The sequence below is a fragment of the Oncorhynchus mykiss genome, chromosome 13, assembly GCF_013265735.2.
Source record: "Oncorhynchus mykiss isolate Arlee chromosome 13, USDA_OmykA_1.1, whole genome shotgun sequence".
In the NCBI taxonomy this organism is placed as follows: Eukaryota; Metazoa; Chordata; class Actinopteri; order Salmoniformes; family Salmonidae; genus Oncorhynchus; species Oncorhynchus mykiss.
Window position 1 is genome coordinate 46,928,909 of NC_048577.1, and position 19,175 is coordinate 46,948,083.

General features: G+C 43.8%; 1 protein-coding gene across 8 annotated transcripts in view; it reads right to left on the reverse strand.

Moving 5' to 3' along the window:
• Positions 1 to 594: 594 nt before the first annotated feature.
• LOC110485195 (RNA binding protein fox-1 homolog 3-like) overlaps positions 595 to 19,175 on the reverse strand; it is a 416,432-nt gene continuing 397,851 nt past the window's right edge. For 7 of the 8 annotated variants that reach the window (XM_036941310.1, XM_036941306.1, XM_036941305.1 and 4 more), the window contains 3 exons: positions 17,406 to 17,464; positions 15,369 to 15,447; positions 11,450 to 12,445 (listed from right to left, as the gene is read on the reverse strand). In XM_036941310.1, coding sequence (XP_036797205.1) covers positions 12,401 to 12,445; positions 15,369 to 15,447; positions 17,406 to 17,464 — 183 coding nt within the window. In that variant the 3' untranslated portion in view covers positions 11,450 to 12,400. Of the gene's footprint in view, positions 3,860 to 11,449; positions 12,446 to 15,368; positions 15,448 to 17,405; positions 17,465 to 19,175 lie in introns of those variants that run through there. The other variant, XM_036941309.1, reaches the window with a different exon arrangement.

Below are 19,175 nucleotides of genomic sequence, written 5' to 3' on the forward strand. Positions count from 1 at the left end.
TGTGGGGAAGCAGCTGCTTTCAATATTCGTTGAATCCTTCATTAACTCAAGTGCATTTCTTTATTTTGGCAGTTACTTGTAGATCACTTACCATAATAAATGGAAGCATATATGCAGCATTCACGTGCTAGTCAAAACTAGGAAAACTCCGAAATGTTGGACTTGCTAACTGGCACGTAACTTGGCACGTGTATAACTATACTGAACAAAGATATGAAGGCAACATGCAATCATTTCAGCGATTTTACTGAATTACAGTCCATATAAGGAAATCAGTCAATTGAAATAAATTCATTAGGGCCTAATCTATGGATTTCACATGACTGGGCAGGAGTGCTATCATGGGCATAGGCCCACCCAGGTCCATCCATTGGGGATCCAGCCCCCCCCCCCCCCCCCCCGGTGTAAAACAAATGAGCTTAGGAGTTGTGCCCCGCCCCCCTTCCATCTGCCACATCTCCCCCAGCTCTCGGTGTCATTGTGATATCCCATCAAGGGATGTTCTGTCCTTAGGGAGTCCACACACACTACACACACTGCTACAGTATCTCATCTTCCTCTACACTGTAACACTCAGGCCAAAAATACACTACCTTTTGGTTGAAGTAGACAAGTTTATTAATGATAATAATGATGATGATGAGGATGATGATAATATTAATAATTAGTCAGAATTATAATAACGTTAATGTCATAATAAATAGAACTCTTAATCTGAAGCACATAAGAGAAGCATACAGAAAGAGAAACACAAAGTTTAGAATACAGAGCCAGAGGAGAGGGGACTTTTAGAGACTTTTACCTTTCAATATATCCATTGAATTTTTTAACATTTTTGAACTTTATTTAACTGGAACATTTACAAAAAGGAGAAAGAGATATATTTAAAAAATCCTTATAAATAAATGTGTCATTATAGAACAAAATACAAGATTTTGGGAGTCAGAGGGGAGGGGGGATATTATGTACAGTAGGTTCAGGAATACAAAAGGGACGGTAGACTCACACAGTAGAACGGGAGGGGGCGGTACAGTAGTAACTCTCTCTCAGAGGGGTATCCTGCTCATGTCACAGCTCAAGCCATTGTGCTCAGGGCTCAGGAAGATAAGGACTGGTACTTGCAGTCTACACAGAGATCAGGAGGGCGGCCTACTGCCTGCCTGCCTGCCTGCCTGCCTGCCTGCCGTTTCTTCACACTCACATTTCACCTGAAACTGACTGGGAGTTAGTTAGCCACATACACTATGTGACTCTCACAATCAAATCTACATCTATACACTAAACCTGCTTATGATCATTGCCTTCCTCAACAGGACCTGTTACTTAATGTGATGATGAATATACATGTTATTTCCATAAGGGTGTCTGTAATATAGCTGAGAGAAAGTAGTTGGAGCCCTGCAGGGCCGGAGTAGTTGGGGCCCTGCAGGGCCAGAGAGGTTGGGGCCCTGCAGGGTCAGAGTAGTTGGGGCCCTGCAGGGCCAGAGTAGTTGGGGCTCTGCAGGGCCAGAGTAGTTGGGGCCCTGCAGGGCCAGAGTAGTTGTGAATGACTCTCTGGAGCACAAGTTATCTGTTGGCAATCAGCAAGTTGTTAAGTAGTTCTGTAGCATATTTCTAGGCCAAAACATGTGTCTGTGATTCTCTGTATTTGAGTGTGTGTTCATGTGTGTTTGTTTAAAGATGCATTATGAAGGTTTCATATAATTTCAGCCAGAAGTTTTTCGGTCCCCGAAGACTGCACAATTGTGTACAACGTCATCCATTTTGTCTTGCAAAAAGAATGTGCATGATATGTTTTACGAAATCCAATTCATACAGCATGTTACGAATTCGTAAGTGCTTAAAATCCTGTCCAATCTCTTGAAGTGCAGGGGGAGGGGAAGATCAGTTCACACAATCACCATCACGCTTTCAGTCATATAACACATGATCACATGTTACAGTATATCAGGGGTATAGCTTGTAGGAGGGTGCCCCTTATCTACCCCCTCTACTCCCTGACACCACCACAGCCCATATAATAGATATGTATATATATATATATATATATTTATATACAGAAAAAGAATACATACTTGTTGGACACCCTAGACATTAAAATACATTCAAGCACTGAACCAACATTCTTGTTTAAACACATGTTTACAGTGACTCTCCTGATATAAAGTAAGGTTGCTTCAACAAATTAAAACGTTTTTTTCTTCTTTAAAAGTTTTCAGTGCTGCAAATCACACAAATAAATATTCTCAGAATACATTGACAAAACAACATTGTAATTGACATGTTTCAGCCCTCATTCCTTTATTACCATTGGATGGGCACTAGTTCTATAATGTTTATCAAGCGACATAGTCCATATGCCTTAGGCTTGTGTTTTGGTTATGCACCTGCTGATGTATTACAATTAGATTATTCGATTATAATTCAATTGTTACATGGACATTGATGAGTATTTCTCTTCTCTGGAAACGTGCGTCGTTAGTTAAATGCACCCTGGCTTGTTGGTCTGTCTGTTTGAGATACTTTGTCCACTGGTGCAGATAGAGACACAAAGGCTTGGGCTTTGACCCTGGCAGGTGAGGAAAGTCAGGGACTAACGCATCAAACTCTCTCTCTCTTTCTCTCGTCGTGAATCAGAGACCTCTGCTGGGGCTTGGAGAGGAAAGAGAGCTTACTCATTTCTCTACTGGCTTACCCACAGACAAGTAGACCAGTGACAGTACTGCCCATGGAGAGTGGACCAGTGGTGCTGCCAGGAGGAAGTGGAGTCATGACGACAGTATCCACAGGGAAGTAGACCAGTGACAGTACTGCCCATGGAGAGTGGACCAGTGGTGCTGCCAGGAGGAAGTGGAGTCATGATGACAGTATCCACAGGGAAGTAGACCAGTGACAGTACTGCCCATGGAGAGTGGACCAGTGGTGCTGCCAGGAGGAAGTGGAGTCATGATGACAGTATCCACAGGGAAGTAGACCAGTGACAGTACTGCCCATGGAGATTGGACCAGTGGTGCTGCCAGGAGGAAGTGGAGTCATGACGACAGTATCCACAGGGAAGTAGAGAACAGCAGTGACTACCCATAGGAAGCTGGCCAGTGACACTGCAACAGGAAGTGGAACAGTGGAACAGTGGCACCAGCGCAAGGAAGGAAGCGAACCAGTGAGACCACGAAAAGACCGCACACAGAAAGTGTAACCATAGAAACCTCCAGCTGGAAGTTAACCATTGACTCCGACCCACAGAAAGTGGACCTGTAATACAATGCTTTTGCCATATATATATATATATATATATATATATATATATATATATATATATATATATGTATATATATATATATATATATATATATATCACCTCCTCTTGTCTGTCAGTGACAGGAGTGGTGTGCCAGAGAGAGAAGAGCAGGACTCTCCCTCTCCACCACAGAATCAGCATCAAGGGCCAACTGTTCGTCTTCCTTACCAAAAACATAAAAACATATTTGTACATATATACTGTTTTATACACATTTTTACTTGTAAATCACAAGCTGTAAATCACAAAAGTATAGAAAAATAAAATGTGTTATAATAACAGGATGCTTTCTCTCTTTTTTCTCTCGTTGTCTTTCTCTTCTATCCGGCAAAGGTGGTCCCTGGTGGAAACTGGCTCACTCCATCTGTAGCGCTTGTGGCTGGTTTTGACACCGCCGCGGCACCACTCCACACGCACGCCTCCCGTCGTTCCACACCAGCCTCAGTAGTGGGACTCCTTCTCTTCTTCTCCTGTTGTTTTCTTAAAGCTAGTTCTCCTCTTCTCGTTGTTTTCATCTGTGATGTCCATCAATACTGAGCACAGCGTTGCCTTTGTTATTTACTGGAGGTGAAGGGGAAGAAGAGCAGGGAGACACGGGTAAGTATGCAGAACATCTCTGATTGACACATATAGACAGACAACCTACTTGTGCATTTCACTACCTATAATCATAAAGTTTGTTGTGTTAAGTTTGCTGTGTTTCCTATTCCAATAAACCTATTCAATATGATGATTCCATACCAGAAACCAGTCAAATTCTTTGAATATAAACATTGAGAAAATGTATAGAATAAAAAGTACACTACTCTCACAAAAGTTCCCCTCCATCTTTGTTAAAGCACTGCACCCCAGGGAGGGAGAAAGGTACACAATGTCAGGTTAAGACAGGCTGACGGATTGATGTCAAACCACCCGATTGAGAAGCATGCTTAAATCAACTGAAAGGGAAGCTTTTGAGGGAAAAAAAGAGAGCATTATTTTTTCATGCCAGTCTTAAAGTCATACAGCACAAAAGTGCGCTTTAAAGAGCGTAGGCCAAAGCAAATGCTACTTTGCTCCACAGAATAGAGGGCCATTATCACTCTACTGGAGTTTACAGTGTACAGTGAAGAGAGTCATACTGAGGCCTATAGCAGTAGTGGAGAGAGGGAGAGAGGGAGGAGAGAGAGGGAGGAGAGAGAGGAGAGGGATGAGAGAGAGGGAGAGAGGGAGGAGAGAGACAGGTGTCCTGGGACCCTTGTCATGACAGTCTCTACCTAATTCAGCAGCGCGCCGAGCGGTAGAAGAAAACGAGGCGAGGCTTTCATTTTGACATGGCTTTGTAGTGCTTTTTCACACCTCCTCTGGAGAAGTAACAATTGAACGCGTGGCATGCTAATCTCAGCCCAGAATGACTCTTTGTCTCTCTCTACATCTCCCTCTGTCTCTCCCTCCCCCTCTGTCTCTCCTTCCATCTCCCTCTGTCTCTCCCTCCCCCTCTGTCTCTCCCACTGTCTCTCCCTCCCCCTCTGTCTCTCCCCCCCTCCCCCCCTGTCTCTCCCTCTGTCTCTCCCTCCCCCTCTGTCTCTCCCTCCCCTCCCCCTCTGTCTCTCCCTCCATCTCCCTCTGTCTCTCCCTCCCACTCTCTCTGTCTCTCCCTCCATTTCCCTATGTATCTTCATCCATCTCCCTCTGTCTCTCCCTCCGCCTCTCCCTCCATCTCCCTCTGTCTGTCAATCTCTCTCCCCCTCTGTATCCCCTTCTGTCTCTGTCTCTCCCTCCCCTCCCCCTCTGTCTCTCCCTCCATCTCCCTCTGTCTCTCCCTCCCACTCTCTCTGTCTCTCCCTCCATTTCCCTATGTATCTTCATCCATCTCCCTCTGTCTCTCCCTCCATCTCCTTCTGTCTCTCCCTCCATCTCCTTCTGTCTCGCCCTCCATTTCCCTCTATCTCTCCCTCCATCTCCCTCTGTCTCTCCCTCCATCACCCTCTGTCTCTCCCTCCATCTCCCTCTGCATCTCCCTCTGTCTCTTCCTCCATCTCCCATCGCATCTCCCTCCGTCTCTCCCTCTGCATCTCCCTCTGTCTCTTCCTCCATCTCCCTCTGCATCTCCCTCCGTCTCTTCATCTATCTCCCTCTGTCTCTCCCTCCATCTCCCTCTGCATCTCTCTCCGTCTCTTCATCTATCTCCCTCTGTCTCTCCCTCCATCTCCCTCTGCATCTCCCTCCGTCTCTTCATCTATCTCCCTCTGTCTCTCCCTCCATCTCCCTCTGTCTCTCCCTCCATCTCCCTCTGTCTCTTCATCTATCTCAATCTGTCTCTCCCTCCGTCTCCCTCTGTCTCTCCCTCCATCTCTCTCTGTCTCTGTCAATCTCTCTCCCCCTCTGTATCTGTCTCTCCCTCCGTCTCCCTCTGTCTCTTCATCTATCTCCCTCTGTCTCTCCCTCCGTCTCTCCCTCCATCTCCCTCTGTCTCTGTCAATCTCTCTCCCCCTCTGTATCCCCTTCTGTCTCTGTCTCTCCCTCCATCTCCCTCTGTCTCTCCCTCCATCTCCCTCTGTCTCTCCCTCCCACTCTGTCTCTGTCTCTCCCTCCATCTCCTTATGTATCTTCATCCATCTCCCTCTGTCTCTCCCTCATCTCCTTCTGTCTCTCCCTCCATCTCCCTATGTCTCTCCCTCCCCCTCTGTGTCTGTCTCTCCTTCCATCTCCCTCTGTATCTTCATCCATCTCCCTCTGTCGCTCCCTCCATCTCCCTCTGTCTCTACCTCCATCTCCCTCTGTCTCTACCTCCATCTCCCTCTGTCTCTCCCTCCATCTCCATCTGTCTCTCCCTCCATCTCCCTCTGTCTATCCCTCCATCTCCCTCTGTCTATCCCTCCATCTCCCTCTGTCTCTCCATCCATGGAGCAGCCTGCCTCATCTTCAGTCCTACGGAGGTCTCACTGGGGACTCTCTATACTAAAATATCCCCATCACTGTATCACTATATAGCAGAGCAGAGAGGGAACACAATAGCACCTGCACTACATATAGTGCTCCTCTCTGACAGGCAGACCAGCATTGGAGGAGCTGCAGTGACAAATATATTAATCACTCATGGACAAGTCAATTCAGGGGAGGGTTGGGTCAGTGCTGTAGCAAGTGCAATGCAATGCACTGTACCTAAATTGAACATGTACTTATCTATACAATGATGGTTTAAATCTGTAGAAATATTGGGTTTCATTAAGCGTGAACAGGAATTGTAGAAGATTTCATTTTACTGTGCCTGATCAGGATTACAATCAACAAGCTGGCAACAGATTAAACATAGAGCTCCAATGACAAACAAAATGCTCTCAGAACTGCTTTATTCTGACACTCAAAACAATCAGAGGTTGCTTAGATATGTCACATATACTAACAACTAAGTCATTGATGAAAGAAGACAAAGGAAATGTAATATACTGTATCAATAAATCAAAAGCCAATTACTTACACCTTTCAGACAATATATACTTTTTTAGAAATGACATACTGTACAATTCATAGAACAAGTTCAGCTGAATTGAAAATACACAGATAAAACCACTATAATATACCACTGTAATATATGTGTATATACATGTATATATTTTACAGGAAGTGAAACTGTTTTGTTTGTTTCCCTTTTTTTCTACAAATCTTTTGGATGGACAAAGACATTAAACAGTCGGCTTATCAAGGCTTACTGACTATAATAGTAAATACATCATGATGAACTAACAAACTGTGCATTCAATTTACACAAATAAACATGTTTAAATGTGAGCAGACTGTATATGCCTGGGCTTGTGGTTTAACACCTTCATTGAGTGTTTTTAATAATGTAGCTAGCTACGAAAAACAAATGTAGATGGGATAGAGGATATTATAAAACTGGAAAACCTTTCAGCCTCTACACTATAGATACACATTTTTTATATTTAGCAAAATATAATAAGACACAATATATATTAGCTATTTACATGTTATATGAAGCCTTGATAATTTGACATTGTAACAGTGTAACAATGAATACATTGATTATAAAGGGAGGAAGAGTTGTATGGACACATTACAACTTTAACTGACAACACTCAAACCCATCCAAGTAAAAACATGACATCACTGCAATGTCCTCATGAATAAAACGGACCCCGAGTAACCCTGAAAGTAGAGGATGTAAATGAAAAGGTTGTGTTCTAGGATGACTTTCTTTTTTAACTGTGAAATGTACCTGCTGGTAGACTGAGATCTGCACATTGCTATAGTGAAGATGTAGTGTAGGAATGGCCTGTAAGTGAAGCTAGCGATACAGTGATTGATAGTGGCTGATTAGCCTGCTCTAATTTGTGGTGGTGAGGCATGGCGGCTAACACCCCTCCTGGGCATTGATGTTCCTCTCATAGGAGCTAGCATCTTATCAGGCGGGTTCACGTGCAGACAGGAAATGAGTGGGTGCTTAAAGTGGAAGATTCTGTTTTACTGTATCAAGGTTAGGTTATCAATGAGTTGGGACTTATAAAGTGATTTATTGAGGCAAAGAGTTGTCATGGAGAGAGATTTCAGGATGTCTAGACTAGAGGAAAGAAGTTGGCACACCTCAAAAACACACAGCCAGTGAAAAACATGAATTACTATTCGTCACACTGTGGCCTCCAGTGTATTTGCTAAACGGTAGCTTCAGAAGAGCAGCATTCATTAAGATGTCTGCTCTCAGTCTCTGACACTGTGTCTTTCCTACTCAACTCATGTATGACTTATCTGCACCCAAACTGAACAGGGGGATTCAAATAGTCTATTTCCTTTCAAGCGGATCAACTGGTACTATAGTAATTACTAAGTTTCTCTCTCCAATTAAGCTCAGTGTAGAAGTAGCCGTCTGCTAAATAGGATTTTGAAACAACAGCTGTAATGACGGGCATCATTAGGAATTGGTAGGCAGTGAGAGGGAGAATTCAAAGCCATAAGGTTCTCTTAGACCAAGGCAGAGGGGAGTATTTTCCTTGCCGTTCAGGGTATGCGTGTGGAGCTGTCTCTTTTATGATATATATATTTAGTGTGGAGCTGTTTCTTTTATAATATATATATTTTGTGTGGAGCTGTCTCAAGCCTATGTGTTCAAACAGCAGACTTCCACAGCTTAGAACGTAGACGCTAATTGAGCTGAAGAAACAGTGGAACTTGGCTTCAGTGAGCCGTTGTTCTTGGGGGATTCTCTGTGTTAATTCAACTGGCGCTCAGAGCAGCACTCAGTTTTATATTGGCGCAATGAAAGTGGATGGGGAGGAAAGTCATTTAAAATGGGTTGTGTCAACCCTACTATCCACACACGCACGCACGCACACGCACACACACACACACACACACACACACACACACACACACACACACACACACACACACACACACACACACACACACAGTAATTTAATCAAAAACACCTACAAATACATTAATAACAATGTCTGAAGCTTTTTTGAATCATATAAATGGTAGGACCCCATGGTAGGACCCTAAATACTGGTATATAAAAGCCCCCATGGTAGGACCCTAAATACTGGTATATAAAAGCCCCCATGGTAGGACCCTAAATACTGGTATATAAAAGCCCCCATGGTAGGACCCTAAATACTGGTATATAAAAGCCCCCATGGTAGGACCCTAAATACTGGTATATAAAAGCCCCCATGGTAGGACCCTAAATACTGGTATATAAAAGGAAGAACAATGTTTTATACTTTTCTTAGATCAAGTGATGATATATTATTTTGGTATACAACATGAATCTATATCATGTTCAACATGTTGACGAAACATAACTGCTCGTATATGATGTCTTTATAAACATGGCACATCTTCAAAATGATCAAAATCAAACAGATAACACTTGAGAGGATACATACGAATAGTTGAGTAATTATAGATTTCCATACTTGTATTCGGATCTATATATCATGTCTCTTGGCTTGATCTACTTACAAAATAGTTTCTTTGAAATGTTCCCATTTTCTCAAGAGTTCATATGGGGTAACTACTGAGTTGAAGACGTGTACTCGAGTACATTAACATGGTATGACAACACGCAGGTGTTATAATACATAAATGGAAGGAGTTTGGAACCACCGAGACTCTTCCTAGAGCTGTATGGAACAAGGTATTTTCTCCTGAAAGTGGAATATGATACAATCATGTTCACAGTCCATTTCTCTCCTCATAATGGAAAGTCTATAATCTCTCACTGTACCTGCTCTAGTAATTCAGCTCTTCCAGAGAGATTTAGGCTAAATAAACCAATAAGGCAATGCTCTGTCATTGTAAAGTGGGGGAACCCACTGGTAGTGTTTGGTGGGTATGCTTGACTTATGCTAGTCATTTTGGGTGCTGGTACTGTTTGTATTTAGGTGCAGGAGCTCAAGCAGTAGAAAATCTGAGGTGCCGGTGCTCAGCTCTGGTAAGCTCCTGCCCAAGTCAAGCACTGACTTTGTCAAGAAAATCTTCAATAAACAGACAAGCATTCTACTGATACAATTAGTTGTCAGATCAAATCACTTGTAGTGGTTTATCCTGAGGTACAGAATGCTTTGTGCAATACTGAAAAGTGAATAGTTATCAGGAATTGCACTACAGTACTTCATAGATGAGTCGATAGCGTAGCCTACTAAAAATAATGATTACCCACCTCTAAACGTCACATACAGTGCCTTTGGGAAGCATTCAGACAACTTGACTTTTTGCTACAGCTTTATTCTAAAAATGATTAAATCTACTTTTTTCTTCAGCAATCTACACTATACCCCATAATGACAAAGTGAAAAGAGGTTTTTAGAAAGATTTGCAAATGTATTTAAAATTAAAAAACAGAAATACCTTATTTACAAGTATTCAGACCCTTTGCTATGAGACTCGAAATTGAGCTCAGGTGCATCCTGTTTCCATTGAACATCCTTGAGATGTTTTTACAACTTGGAGTCCACCTGTGGTAAATTCAATTAATTGGACATGATTTGGAAAGCCATACACCTGTCTATATAAGGTCCCACAGCATGTTAGAGTAAAAACCAAGCCATGAGGTCAAAATAATTGTCTGTAAAGCCAGGATTGTGTCGAGGCACAGATCTGGGGAAGGGTACCAAAACATTTCTGCAGCATTGAAGGTCCCCAAGAACACAGTGGCCTCCACCATTCTTAAATGAAAGACGTTTGGAACCACCAAGACTCTTCCTAGATCTGGCCGCCCGGCCAAAATGAGCAATCGGGGGAAAAGGGCTTTGGTCAGGGAGGTGACAAAGAACCCGATGGTCACTCTGACAGAGCTCTAGAGTTCCTCTGTGGAGATGGGAGAATCTCCCAGAACGACAACCATCTCTGCAGCACTCCACCAATCAGGCCTTTGTGGTAGTGACCAGACAGAAGCCACTCCTCAGTAAAAGGCACATGACAGCCCGCTTGGAGTTTGCCAATAGGCACCTGAAGACTCTCAGACCATGAGAAACAAAATTCTCTGGTCTGATGAAATCAAGATTGAACTTTGTGGCCTAAATGCCAAGCATCACATCTGGAGGAAACCTGGCACCATCACTTCGGTGAAGCATGGCAGCATCAGGCTGTGGGGATGTTTTTCAGCGGCAGGGACTGGGAGACTAGTCAGGATCGAGGCAAATATGAACAGAGCAAAGTACAGAGAGATCCTTGATGAAAACCTGCGCCAGATCGCTCAGGACCGCAGACTATGGCGAAGGTTCACCTTCCAACAGGACAACAACCCTAAGCACACAGCCAAGATAACCCAGAAGTGGCTTCGGGACAAGGCTCTGAATCTCCTTGAGTGGCCCAGCCAGAGACCGGACTTGAACCCGATCTAACATCTCTGGAGAGATCTGAAAATAGCTGAGCAGTAACGCTCCACATCTAACCTGACAGAGCTTGAGAGGATCTGCAGAGAGGAATGGGAGAAACTCCCCAAATACAGGTGTGCCAAGCTTGCAGCGTCATACCCAAGAAGACTCGAGGCTGTAATCGCTGCCAAAGGTGCTTTAACAAAGTAAAATAAATAAAATAAAAATAAATAAAGGGTCTGAATACTTATGTAAATGTGATATTTCTGTTTTATTTTACATAGATTTTCAAGAAAAGAAAAAAAATCTGTTTTTGCTTTGTCATTATGGAGTACTGTGTGTTGACTGATGGGGGGGAAACAATTTAATACATTTTAGAATACGGCTGTAACGTAACAAAATGTGTAAAAAGTCAAGGGGTCTGAATATTTTCTGAATGCACTGTACACTTCAGTTAATTATACGTGAACATGCAAATCAGTGTGGAAAAAATGTGCCTGAAATAAACAAAGACATTGAATCCTTCACAATCCTAAGTCCTTTAGCCTAGAGTGCCATCACATTAGCGAGAGCTAGCCCAGTCTCAACCCCAGGTGAACTCTGACCCCTCACTGTGGTGCAATGGTGCTCACTCTGCATGCTGTCACACCACATCACTGTTAGGACTCCAATTCAAGTGCATTAGGACACTCCAACATTACAGAGCAATCATACAGTTGACAGTGGCGTCTTGTGAAATAAGAATTAGCAGGGCATGTGCATCGTCTTTGTTATTATTATAATTATGTATTTCTAATGCTAATTGGAATACAATATTTTGTTTCCTGCTTGAATTTCATTGAATTCTAATTCAAGAATAGGCTAAATAACAGTGTATCTAATGCCCCACTAGATTGTCATCCATCTGACGGTCACTGCAGAAACACACCCCTCTGATCATGCATCATGCGTACTACAGTAGGCTCACATTGGTTATGGTGACACAGCACCCATCTACAGCAGTCACATGTGCAGAACATAACTTCTCCCCGAAATCAATCCAAAGCACAAAATGAATACAAAACAAATCATAGGAGCAGACCAATGATGACATCAACAAGGTTGTAGAAATCGTCTGTAGCGGGAGGGCGGGTGTCAGGGGGAGGGGTCAGCATTGGTAACCTGGAAGCTTTTAGTTTGATCTAGCGCTCCACGAAGGATGAGGTGTTTGCTTGTTTGTTAATTGGTTTGATTTTTGTTTGTTGGGGGGTAATGTCTCTGTCTTTCTCTCTTTTTCTTTCTGTTAGTAGGGAGTGAAGCGACTGTACCCTCCTCTGTATAGGCTAGCCTGCAACATCAAAGATGAAAAAGGACCAATCAGTATTAAGGTGGTGACAGCTTGGTGGTTGAGTTCTGTTTTTTCCACAAATTTCCTTCCTTTATTGGTTTTGTTAAAACGTCTGTGTCTGAAGGGCATGGGATTAAATAACATTTAATTGAGCTGGTTTAATCAAAGTAATAATAGTTCTTGTTCATTAGAGTATGCAGAAGTTGGGTATGTGTGTGTTCTGAGGACGGGCGGTCCAGGTGTTGGAGCTGGAGGATAAAGAACCTGGTAGTGATAAAGTATGAACTTAGTCTGAAATCATTTTGATATTTGTACCAGAGAGAAAAACCCTTTCCTAGAAATTAATATTCTTCTTTTGGCTTGCCACATGGAGAAGTGGGCCCCGCCCTCAAATGCAGTTTCCATGCATTAATTACATTAATAAGCAACAAATTGGAAAATACTGTGTTTGTTTCATGCTTTTGACTGTAGGAAAACATTCCTCACGGAATGGCTTTCCAGGCTACAACAATGTCATAGATCCAACCAAAGCGAATTAAGTTCAAAGGAGTTTAATCATAATTCTCTTTCAAGTCCAACCATGGTGCCCACACCTTTCTGGATGTGTATTTCACCAGAGGATATTGCTCCCTAGGTTTACTGCCATGCTCTGGGTAACCAGGGCAAACACACACACACACACACACACACACACACACACACACACACACACACACACACACACACACACACACACACACACACACACACACACACACACACACACACACACACACACACACACACACACACACACACACACACACACACACACAAACACACACACACACACACACACACACAAACACACACACACACACACACACACACACACACACACACACACACACACACACACACACACACACACACACACACACACACAAACACACACACACACACACACACACACACACACACACACACACACACACACACACACACACACACACACACACACACACACACACACACACACACACACACACACACACAATATCTCATGTACTCTGAGCAAGCCCCAAACCTTCAAAGGCTAATAACCCTTAATTTAAAGGAACCCTCTTGCTTGTATAAAATTTTCATCAGTCTAAAAAAGCATTTGCAATTTCTTTGCACGCTGGAAATCAGCAAAGAGAATTTTCAGCAACCTCGGAGGAACTAATTATTGAAAGGTTTCTAAATGCAAAAATCGCTGCTCTCTCCTTTGGAACCATTAATCAAAGAGGACTAAAGAATTAGTAACCAAACCATTTTTTTCCTGAATCTATTTCATGGTGTGTCTCTGCACTGTAAGATCTGAACTCCTATTGTGTCAAGATGGTTTATTCACTACCAGGGTCTCGCACCTCACCAGCTTCCACCCCACCACAGTGATCCCCTCAACACACAACCCAAGCTCAGACATGAAGGGCCAAATTCAGCCTGGCTAAGAAAGGGTGACTAAGAGTGGCAGAGAAGGGAAGGAAATTTGGAGGAAAAGAAGCACAGTTTTTAATTAAGTAAATGAAGAGGAAAAAAATAAATGTCTTAATTAATGAAAGCTTTTAGCTAGCAGCTGCACCGGGGAACTGTACGCTGTTTTTTATGTTGTTGAAAAATCGCATGCATGCCGGAATGGTACATTTAAGCCATTTGTCTGGCAGAGAGCGCTCGTCCCATCAACCTTGTGGACTGGAGGGGTGAGTGAGAGAACTCCCTCCCCCCATCCCTCTCTTTCTCTTCCATGTCCCACGGCACACTGCTGCATGCGTTTGATGGTCGTTAATCTTTCAAATTAGTCTATGAGCCCAGTGCCATGCCCTCATTGTAAAATAAAACATTGAGAAACTCCCCATTATAGGACGGTCTTTTACTGATATTATTTTCATCTTTGATGTTAGCTGCAAAAGCTAGCTAAAAACAGACATTAACCATTCAACTTCACCCCTTTAAGTTTAGAGTTTGGCTGAAAGGAAGAATGGAACAACTCATTTGTAGTTGAATAGTGGCAGGAATATAATGATTATACTAGTGTTGAAGATGCACATGTGTTTGGATTGAATTAGTTGTAGTGACCATTCCCATTTTAGCAGTAAAAAGCCTGAATCAAATTAATATTGTATGTATGAGGTGAGCTTGTGTGACAAAACATGAAACAAATCCATTTCACTGAATTCACAATGACCACATGCTAGGGAATTCTGCTGCACTCCACTAGGTTGTGCCAAACAGCATGACAAGAGGAAATAAAGCCCACTGACTTGGCTTAGTTCAATGGTCTTTATCTCCGAGTGCTCCTGGAGTGAGAGAGTACTGCGGCTGGCGGCCTCTGCTCTGTGTTAGTGTGGCTAGCCAACAACAGGTTGCAGAGGAAAGCGAGAGCGTACTGCGGCTGGCGGCCTCTGCTCTGTGTTATTGTGGCTAGCCAACAACAGGGTGCAGAGGGAAGCGAGAGCGTACTGCAGCTGGCGGCCTCTGCTCTGTGTTATTGTGGCTAGCCAACAACAGGGTGCAGAGGAAAGCGAGAGCGTACTGCAGCTGGCGGCCTCTGCTCTGTGTTAGTGTGGCTAGCCAACAACAGGGTGCAGAGGAAAGCGAGAGCGTACTGCAGCTGGCGGCCTCTGCTCTGTGTTAGTGTGGCTAGCCAACAACAGGGTGCAGAGGAAAGCGAGAGCGTACTGCAGCTGGCGGCCTCTGCTCTGTGTTAGTGTGGCTAGCCAACAACAGGGCGCAGAGGAAAGCGAGAGAGGACTGCAGCTGGCGGCCTCTGCTCTGTGTTAGTGTGGCTAGCCAACAACAGGGTGCAGAGGAAAGCGAGAGCGTACTGCAGCTGGCGGCCTCTGCTCTGTGTTAGTATGGCTAGCCAACAACAGGGTGCAGAGGAAAGCGAGAGCGTACTTACCATGGTCCCCACACTGTATGTAGCGGCAGGGCCGATTGTGTGGTGGTAGGGGTCTGCTGTTGCATAGACTCTGCCATAGCTGCAATGGAAAAGGCCAGGAGATTAGGGTCATTGACATAGAGTATATTTTCAATGCTTGTTTGATACTTGGCCCTAAAGTCAACACTTTCAAGTCTCTAAAACAATTATTTCCCTCTCTCTACCCCCTGGTTTAGAAAATGATACAAGGCTGAGTAGAAAAGGAGTTCAAAGGTGGTTGGATCATTCTCTGTGAATACACATTGTCCTTTTCACTGTCACCTCGATTAGTTGGCAGTGATGGGTACTGAGGGGTGAGAGAAAGAGAAACAGAGAGAGAGAGAGAAAGAAAGAAAGAAAGAGAAAGATAGAGGTGCTGGAAGGCTTGGGCCCAGTCTGTGTACGCTCTCACCCTGCTGTTGTTTACCCAAGCTGAACAGTGGGCTCACACCACTGTCTTTTCATTGTTGCTGGTTTGGAACTAATCCTTCCAATTTCCTTCTGAGACAGGACAAGATGTGTGCCTTATTTATTTATTTACTCGACTTCACATATTCCTTTATTTACTTTTTTTCTTCAATGCTCGCTTGCAAATGAGGGTCTGTACGGAGCAGATAAGGCACTCCAAGCCAAGCACTGAGGGCACCAAATCAACCAGGAATAAAAACCAAGAGGAGAGAGGGAGAAATGTCATCCAGCCTACAAGGCTAGAGCGGGGCGAGGAGGACATTGAGTTATATAAGATCTAAATATGGTGTGTCCCATTGGAGTCCAACACCCAAGGTCAGTGAGCAGGACGTGGAGGGGGAAGGAGCTGGATGAGAAGGCTCCAGGGGAGAGGATGGGCTGTACCATGACATGGTCAGGGGTGGTCTCTGTGATACTCTTATCTACTGTGAGCACCAAACCCCAGAGGCCCACTAAGGCTAATCTATCTACAAAATGGGCTCTCACCAGAGTGGCATTGCTAACCACCTCGAGGTCAAACGGCCCCTCAGAACGTACGTCACGCGGCTTCACTACGCTGATTGGCCCCTGGCAGGGCCTCGGTAATACACATCAGGCCTGTGGGCACAAGCATTTTGAAAAATGAATGTTTCATTTTTTATGGGGATTTTACAAGCCTCTTATGATCCCTGTGACCTCCTTTCATGATTGGCTGATTGCTCCGCTGGTAAGTCTGATAAGGTATTGCTGAGACAAACCCCTATTGATCCAATGGGCATGACCGCTTATTCAAAAAGAAACAAACAGACAAGGGAAGCAAAACAAAGCAAAACAAACAACTCGGGCGAATTACATTAAATCGCAGGAGGAAAATATAGGCAAGAGAAACAGGAATTAAATCACTCCCAGAGGAAAAAGCTGCTGTCCAATTTCTGCTCCCTCCGAGCACGGCTGCTCATAATTCACAGTGCGGTGAGGCCAGATAAATCTCACATTATCGATATGATCTTCAGGTTCTCAGGCAGGGTGTACGTTATCACAAGTGACATGCTCAATCCCTCCCAGATTAGATTCCCAAACCAGCCCACATCCAGCCTGACTTTGAAGGCCCGAATGAATCAGCCACACCTCCTCAAACGGAGCACACCTGAACCCGGATGACATCAGTCAGAAGTGATAGAGTCCCTGCCCATCCATCCCTCTCTCCCTCTCTCCCTTCCTCGCGCAGACCGCAGGCCATTCATAAATACAGTTGATATGCCCTCTCGCCCGTCAAAGGCAGAGAGGCATGGGATAGATCATCTTGTCGAACAAGGTTACTTTTTTGTGTGCTTTAGCCTGAGGCCATAGTGGATCTCCTAATGGACAGTTCAATCTGAGGGAGGGTCACAACTCCAGAGCGAGTTTATCTTCACCCTTCTATGTGGGAGATACTTTGAAGAGTGGGGGAAAGGTTGAAGTCACTTGTCACAACTTCTAATTGAATCCATCACAATATCAATATCAATGGTCTTTCATTTGTTCAAGTAATATTATGTGCTTTATGTTATGCAGCAGGTGGAATGTACTCACCTGTCACTGTAGGCAGCAGCGGTGGTGGGCTGGGCGTATCGGTACGCAGCGTAGCCCCCCTGTTGGAAACTCAGACAGTTACACAACCACCCACAACAGCATGTGTATTACCAGTATTCTCAAACAAGTAATAGCACGCATTTACTAAAACATCCAACATCGGGTTTGAAACATTTTCCATTGTTGGGAACATTTCAAAACTGCATATTCTATTCATTTTTTCAAGTATTCATATGAAATCGTTCAAAAAGTCTCATTTCTTTAAATGGAAGAGTATGCACTGAGGCAAGGGTTGGAACACAGCCATAGGGACACAGCCAGAGGGACACAGACAGAGGGACACAGCCAGAGGGACACAGCCAGAGGGACACAGCCAGAGGGACACAGCCAGAGGGACACAGCCAGAGGGACACAGACAGAGGGACACAGCCAGAGGGACACAGCCAGAGGGACACAGCCAGAGGGACACAGACAGAGGGAGCTGTTTAATATTTGGTAGCTGAGGCAGCGGAGAATGAATGATCCCCTGTGAGACTGGGGAGGAGAGCCATGTGTTCCCTCTGTGGCACAGTGCGTGACAGTAGGTGCACAACATGGTCCACATGAGAAAGAACAGAACGGTGGTGTGTTAACGCTCCCCAAATTCATCCCTCATTCAGAATGGCGAAGCAGCAACGGCCTGCTGCATTATTGAAGAGACCCCTTTTTCTTTACACGTACTGTGTTGCACAGGAGCAAACCAAGACGTCCAGCGCCTTCAGAAACTATTCACACCCTTTGACCTTTTCCACATGCTGATGTGTTACAGCCTGAATTTAAAATGGATTCAATTGAGATGCTGTGAGATGCTGGCCTACAAACAATACCCCATGATGTCAAAGTGGAAGTTAGAAATGTTTACAATTTAATAAAAAATCAAAGGCTGAAATGCCTTGAGTCAATAAGAATTCAACCCCATTGTTATGGCAAGCCTAAATAAGTTCAGGAGTAAAAAGGTGCTTAACAAGTCACATAAGTTGCATGGACTCACTCTGTGTGCAATAATAGTGTTTGACTACCTCATCTCTGTACCCCACACATATAATCATCTGTAAATTCCCTCAGCCAAGTAGTGAATATCAAACACAGATTCAACCACAAAGACCAGGGAGGTTTTCCAATGCCTCGCAAAGAAGGGCACCTATTGGTAGATTGGTAAAAATATAAAAGTAGGCATTGAATAACCCTTTGAGCATGGTGAAGTTATTAATTACACTATGGATGGTGTATCAACACACCCAGTCACTACAAAGATACAGGCGTCCTTCATAACTCAGTTACCGGAGAGGAAGGTAGCCTCTCAGGGATTTCACCACGATGCCAACAGTTTTGAGTTTATTGGCTGTGACAGGAGAAAACTGCAGATAGATCAACAACATTGTAGTTAATCCATAATACTAACCTAATTGACAGAGTGAAAAGAAGGAAACCTGTACAGAATAAAAATATTCCAAAATATGTATCCTGTTTGCAACAAGGCACTAAAACAATTAAAAACAATTTAAAGTAAAGAAATTAACTTTATGTCCTGAATTCAAAGCGTTAAGTTTCGGGCAAATCCAACACAACACATCACTGAGTACCTCCCCTCATATTTTCAAGCATGGTGGTGGCTGCATCATGTTATGGGCATGCTTGTTTTAAAGATTAAAATAAACGGAATTGAGCTAAGTACAGGCAAAATTCTTGAGGAAAACCTGGTTCAGTCTGCTTTCCAACAGACACTGTCAG